The sequence below is a fragment of the Symphalangus syndactylus genome, chromosome 18 (assembly GCF_028878055.3).
Source record: "Symphalangus syndactylus isolate Jambi chromosome 18, NHGRI_mSymSyn1-v2.1_pri, whole genome shotgun sequence".
Taxonomy (NCBI): domain Eukaryota; kingdom Metazoa; phylum Chordata; class Mammalia; order Primates; family Hylobatidae; genus Symphalangus; species Symphalangus syndactylus.
Window position 1 is genome coordinate 97,701,820 of NC_072440.2, and position 6,926 is coordinate 97,708,745.

Below are 6,926 nucleotides of genomic sequence, written 5' to 3' on the forward strand. Positions count from 1 at the left end.
AATCTATGTACCATCAGAGGAAATACATCTTAGTATTCAGTGTGATAGAGACTAATTCATTTCTTTTGATGAAGTTCCACTCTTTGAGTGACTTTGAGGTGGAAGACAAAGTGTCAAGAAGGAGTCCTGCCGGAACAAGTGCTTAAGATGGTGTTTAATACAGCAGGGAGCCAAGATACAGTAGTAGGACACAGTAAAGACTGTGGAGTGTGTAGATACAACAAAGAATTCATTTTATGATCTGCCACCTGTTACTTGAAAGAGGAATAAGTTAGGGAAATAAATGACTTTCAGTTCTTCATACATGCAAAGGTAAGTTAGTTATTACAAAAGTTTTTGCTGTTGTTTGTGCTGAAAGAAAAGCATATGCATTTAAACATTTTTTAAAAAATAAATCACTCAATAGGCTTAAGAAAAATACTTTAGTTCATAGTTCATTGATCTGACCTTTTGATTTAAGATCAGGGGATGAATCCAGGATGAAAACCAAAGAAAAAAAAAGAAAAAGAAAGAAAAAATATAGAAGTGAATCATTTACCATGAAAAAGGCATTTCCAGTCTCAGCTAACCTCAACTAGTTTTTATTGCATTATTTTTGAAATGCCAAGAAACTGGCTTTGGCCATAATACTTGCTGTCCAACGAAATCACAGCTGTTAATATGCAATTGCTTGCAACAATCAGCTAAACAGCATTATTTGATAAATTCCCTTGAAAGAGACATAGATGCTATAAGTGTCTAGCACACTGAATCAAGTAACTATCAGTTGGGCTGGGGCCGCAGCTGGAGGGAGGAGAGAAGTTTACAAATCCTTGTCCACAGAAGGGGTTTTACACCCAGCCTTAAGTTTTTGAAAAACACACATTTGTCCTGATGCTACAAGTTCATCCCTGTTTTCAGGAAGAACTGAACTGTGGCACTGGCTAAAGAGGAGGGGGAAAAAGCCACCAACTCTAGATTCATTTTTAAGGAGATCAGGAGGAGAGGAAGAAAAATAGAAATGCAAATGTGAAATGGTAATGATATGCAACATGGAGAAAAAAATAACATCATGGAACCTGCTAGCAATTTCCACCAATTTCCACCAAAGCAGTGAACCCCTTAACTGACAGAAATTCAGTACAATATACACATTAATGAACGACTCCACCATTACTAGGGCTGCTGTTGAAAGCCAAAAAATTAACTACAATATTCAAAAACAGAATTCTTATAATATTTGAGAAAAATAGAGTGAAAAGGCAATGTTAGCTAAGCTCTTAGCTACATCCACTCTTAATGGCCCCCAGTATTTAAACTATCATGGATTAAAGCCATGAAAATAAAAATTTCAATTTGAAATTTTATTAGCATGTTGCTAAAATGGTCAATAAAAACATCAACACGATAGGCTTTGTTGACATAGTTGGAAAACTGCTCTCTCATTTTTAAAACTTTATTTCCACTTCCCCACCTTTGAAGATTTCTATGTTAGGAAAAGCCAAACTAAATATACTGGCTATGGTGTTAGAACAATGCTGGTTTCTGGAATGGTGCCATGTCCTCCCTCTCCCTCTCCTCCAACTCCTTTAAAAATATGACTATTTTTGAAATGCAGCCCGAGGAGGGAGCAATCAAGGGTTCAGAACAATAAGCGCCCTTTATACATTCAAGTTCCCAGACACCAGGTGAACGAGCGAGCTCCTTGTCGGGGGCGGGGCCGGCTGTCCTCACCGAATTCGCTGCGCCATCTTCCTCCCGGGACCGAGCCGGCTTCCCTTCGGCCAGCGAGGGAGACTCGCAGGCAAAGGCGGGTGGGGGTGGCGTTCGCTTCCCACGGTGGAAAGAATGGGAGGCAAACACTGTCTGGCTTAGCCCGCAGCCTGGAACACAATGTCAGGAGACCTGGGGCTGGAGAGCTGGAAAAGTCCCGGGCAGCCTCAGGATAACCCGGAATCCCGAAGTGCTGTCTTGGGGAATTATTCCCAAGTGCACAAGGGACAGGCTCGATTTCTTGGAAATCCTGCGATCTGGGGACGCATCCACAGAGGAGCTGAACTGTGCCCTGTAAAGACCAGTTCTCGCCTCCGACCGGTCCGTGTGCGCACGCTCGGGGCGGTGATGGTCCCTTTTGAGAAGAGGGTTGTTTTCGAGTCGGGCCACAGTCCCTGGCCATGGACTCGCGGGGAAGGCCATGTCCTTTCTCCCCTCAGCCCCTTCCCCGTTCCCGGTTTACATCTCAAGGGGAAAGCGTACGCGGGGTCTCCCAGCACCGTCACCACCACCGTGGCTGTCAGCCAGGCGCTCGCAGCGGCGCCCTTTCGGCCCTGGGGCAGTTCCTGAGACTTCCTGCCGCCGGCCTGGGGGTGCGGGGGTGCAGCCCGGGCCCAGGCCACCGGCGGCGGACGCGCGTGGGTGGCAGGGGTTGAGAACCGCCGACTGTGAAGTCCGGGTGCGGGGAAGGGAAGGGAGCGAGGTGCGGGGAGGCAGAGGGGCCGGCAGCCTCTAGGCGGCTACTCCTTGTCGTCCACAAGGTCGGCGAGCTCCTGGAGCACTCGCAGGCGGCCGCTGGCGTCGATGCGGCGCTTCTCGCGGATGAGGTCTTCCAGGCTGTGAAACCTGGCGGTGTGGACCTTGTTCTCTCCCAGGTGCACCTTGAGATAGTACTGCTGCTGCGGGGGCTGTGTGCCGGCCGGCACCTCCCCTCCCGCCTTGAACTCCCGCTTGCCAAAGCGGCACCAGGCGGCGAAGCTCTCCGAGTTCGTCCAGCAGATCTCCTCGCTCTTGAGGCCCAGGTGGCCGCAGGCGTTCTGCACCACCAGCTCGGCCACCAGCGGGCGGTAGCGGTACCAGCTATTCACCACCCTGCCCACGTTGGCCGCGCCCGCCTCATACAGGCTGTCCTGGCGGATCTCGCCTTGGTGCAGGTGGATGATCTGCCCGCCGCCCACGTAGACGGCCCAGTGCGGGGCGGGCGCGGGCGGCTCCGGCGCGGGCTGCAGCCACAGCAGCTCCAGCAGGTCGCCGGGTTCGCAGAGCGCTGGCAGCGCGGTGACCGCGTAGACGCTCAGGTCGGCGCCCTGAGGGCCACCGCTCACTTTGGAAAAGATGCATTCCTGGCCCCGAAAGGCGGAAAACTGAGTCTCGTTGAGGACCAGCTGGTGCAGCAGGTGGTGGTGGTGGCGGCTGGGGCTCTCCGGGCAGGGGGTGCAACCCGGGGGGGCCTTCACGCCAAACTTGTCGGGCTGCCCGCGTTCGTCCAGGTCTTCCTCATCATCCGAGAAGAAGTAGGCAACCCCGACCCGCAGTTCGTCCTTTTCAATCCCCGACGGGTCCCCTGTGGGCAACTCGCTGTAGTTGAGGTGGGTGATGCGGTCCAGTTGGTTGCCCATCAATGAGGTGGCGAGGCGAGGGCCAGGAGCGGGGATCTGCGGAGGCACAGAGAGGCAGAGACACCGTCAGAGTCCGGGCTGCCCCTTTCGGTGTCCCTCCCCAAGACGTGCAGTGCCCCTGGGACCTGCCGGCTCGCTTATGTGCCCTCACCGGAGTCACCCTTTCCAGCCGAGTCCTCCGTGCCTCCCCGGGGGTAGGAGGGGCGGAGAAGCCGCCACCAGTTTAGCGAGGGCAGACGCCACCACACAGCCTCCGACCCCTTCCGGGAACCCGGTCCAACTCCCAGAAGAAAACACCCAGGCTGGCTGGAGAGCTTGCGGGGTCCCGGTGGGGAGGAGAGCGCTGGCTGTGGCAGTGTGGGAGACGGACACCCAGGAAGGACGGAGGGGTGGGCTGAAAGGGAGAAGGGAGCCTAAGGCCAGTGAGCTGGGAGCAAGCTCCCATTTCTGTCCCCACCCTCTCCAGCCCACCTCCCAGTTCTGCACTAGGTTGCCTTCCTCCCCTTGCAGCGGCTCACACAATGACAATCAGACACATTCTCAAGCATTCACTTGACACCAGCAACATTTTGGACACTTGGGAGTCCAGACACTGGCAGGCTGGTATACTGGTGTATAATGTCACATACACCCACAATGACAAACCTTCGCGACGACACACTGGCACACTTAGACCCCACACATTCGTACACAATTTCAGCTCCACGCTTGCACGCTCGCCGTTGCACCTACCCCCAAGCACCCGGGCACACCTGCCCTCACAGGCAGGTGCACTCTGCCCCTTACTTCTCTTGCCTTGTCCCCATCAGGGCCAATGGGACTGCGCCAGGGCGAGGCTGCTCTGTCTAAAATAACCTAACAAAGAGGCAGGGGAAGGATGGAGAAAGCCAGTGCAGTGTATGTGTGTGGGTGTGGGTGGGAGCGTGTGTGTGTAGAGAGGTTCACTTTTAGCCCAAAGACCCCTCTCCCTCCTACCCAGCACAGGATCCAAACAATCGGATGAAGAAACACCGTTTCCAAGGCAAAGAAAGCCGCTTCTCCCTACCCGTGATTTCCCTGCTCCCGAAACCCCAAACTCCTTTAAAGTCTCCTGGTCCCCATGGGTGCTGAGGAAGCGGCGGTGGCGAGTGGGTCCTGGGCTGCGCGTGGGGCTGCGGCTCCGTTCTACCCCGCGCCGAACCGTGCGGTGCGGCGCCCGTGCGCCTCCAGGTCTGCGCTGGCCGGGGTGCCTGCTCCCACTGGACAGTCCCGGCTCGGCTCTGCTTTCCCACCGCCGCGCCGACGACTCTAAGTAGCCGGAGCAGCCGGTTCCAGGGCCCGCCCCAGGACGCGTTCATTGGTTGGGGCGGGTGCCCGAGCTGTGTCAATCTCCGCCGGCGGGGGAGGGGAGCAGAGGCGGACCTCCGCTGCGCTCTGCTCCGCTCCGCCCCGCCCAGTCCCCCGCATACCCGACCGCGCGCCGCCCCCGGGAGCGGAGGTGTGCGCACCCGCGGGGGATGCGGCGCTTTCTGCCAGGCGCTGCTGCCCGCTTGCGCCCGCGCCCCCCAGCTCATCCGAGCTGATTGTGACTGAGAACACAGCCCGCCCGCGTTCCGTGTTCCAGGAAGACAGACTCCAGCGGGGAAGCTGAGTCTGGGTATGAAGAAGAAACCCCAGGGCACCCCAGTGTGGCCCAGGCACTGCGAGCGGCCGGGGGCAGGCAGCGACATTGTCGGAGGTGGGCGCCTGGGCCTTGCTGGGATCCCCCGGAGCCTTGCTTCCTGATGGCCCCTAGGCTGGTCCTTGGATCGAAGACCCTTTTCCTTCCCCAGACGTCTTTGAAATTGCTCCTGCGACGTTTGGCTCCTCTTCTTTGACTGGAGTGAGGCTGCTGACCCAGAGCTGATGCCCGGTTTAAAAGGAGCTTGGTGTCAAATGCCACCCGAAAGCCTGAGCTTTGGCCGGTGCATTCCCTGGCTGTGCCTATGATATTGGCCTCCAATTTTCTGAATATAGGAGAACCTCATAACTCATGTATGTGAGTTCATACATGCAAGCAGAGAGTAGGATGTAAAAGTGTTTTCCAAGCCTCAGTATTGGGATTGCTAAGCAAGTTTTGTTTGGTTTTGTGGGAAAGGGGGATCCAGCAGTAGTTAATGATTACATTTCTGGATGGAAAGTTAATGAATGAATGTGTTCTGAATATTGGATGCTGAAAAAATGAACTTCATGTATACAACATTCTAGACCAATAGTTTCAAAAGTTCCTAACATTAAGCCTCAAAGAGTTCTTAGACATCTGGTTCTGGCCCCAGTGCTACTCATCTTTAAGCCTGGGCTTCAGCAGCTTTTCTATGAAGCCTCTTTTCTTTCCCAATGAGGAATTTGATACTTCCTATTTGAACCCCCCACCTCTTCCCTACAAAGTGAATTCCTTGAGAATAGACTTTGTATTCTGCACAACCTTGTATTCTGGGCCTCTTTGCCAATGTTAGCCATGCAGTGTGTTCCATCAGTAATAGTAAAAATGAAAACAGCCTGTATTGACCACTTATACGTGGCCAGACACTTAAGAGTAAATTAAGTAGACAATTTCATCATTATTTCTCTGTAGGGTACTCAGTAATATCCGAATTGTAACAAACACGGAAACAAAAGCTCCAATACTAGTACCAGCAATCCATCCAAGCCTATGGGATACCAGATCCAGTCTTTCACTAGGTTATAGTGTTTATTGAATACAATCTTGTTTCATAAAATGAGAAAACTGGTGTTCCAGAGAAGTTAGCTGATTGGCTCAAGGTTACATGGAGACTGATCCATATTACAACCCCCTTTTTTCTTTGCTAGACTTTTCTGCTTGAATATCTTCAAACTTCCAAGCCTCCAGTTTATGTTTGCTTTCTGAAGGTCTCTGTACACCCCCACAGCCTCCAAATGCAGTGATTTATCAAATTAGATGCTAAAATATTGCTGGAAAAAATGGTTTTAAATGACCATCTGTATACAATTCATGTACCTAAATCTTTTTTAGAAATCTGGCTATTGTCCACGTGCATGCAAGTTATCAGAAAACAAGTTGCCATTCGTGGAACTGACCACAGGTTGAAATGGCCTTTTTTATACTTGCCATAAGTAATAAACAACTCATTTTGGCCCTGAAGTCAAGAGAATTGAACAAGTAGCTTTAGAGATAAGGAGTGAGTTATTGGTCTTGTTATAAACTGGACTTCAGGGCTGTCTGGGATGAGGGTATCTGAAGAGTTCATTATTGATGTCTGAGAAGAACTCTTTGAAAGCAACTCAGCATTTGAATAACTTAAAAAAAATCCTCCCTCCATCCCCAAGATCAAGCCTTGTGCACAAACATTTACAACTCATTTGTTGTGTTCTGCCCTACGTGTTCTATTTCGTTCTGCTCCAGACTACCGAGTAAGCAGGTCGTTCCTCTTTGTGTAGTATTCCAATACTATAAAGCATAATTAAGAAAAAATGTTGTCAGTTATTGGAGATATAGTGCCTAAAGTTTAAAATTTTCGGCCTCTCCCTTTCCTCTCATTCCCCCTGCTAGGCTAA

The 6,926-nt window shown here is 51.9% G+C and overlaps 1 protein-coding gene across 1 annotated transcript; it reads right to left on the bottom strand.

Moving 5' to 3' along the window:
- Positions 1-2,314: 2,314 nt before the first annotated feature.
- On the bottom strand, positions 2,315-4,657 carry LRATD1 (LRAT domain containing 1). Its single transcript, XM_055252839.2, has 2 exons — positions 4,417-4,657; positions 2,315-3,407 (listed from the first exon to the last, which is right to left on the bottom strand). The coding sequence occupies exon 2, from the start codon at positions 3,369-3,371 to the stop codon at positions 2,493-2,495; it is 879 nt and encodes a 292-aa protein (XP_055108814.1). The 5' UTR covers positions 3,372-3,407; positions 4,417-4,657; the 3' UTR covers positions 2,315-2,492.
- Between the last annotated feature and the right edge of the window lie 2,269 nt (positions 4,658-6,926).

Bases quoted from the DNA above. Each gene is read 5' to 3' on its own strand.
- LRATD1 (XM_055252839.2), bottom strand. From the start codon at position 3,371: ATGGGCAACCAACTGGACCGCATCACCCACCTCAACTACAGCGAGTTG.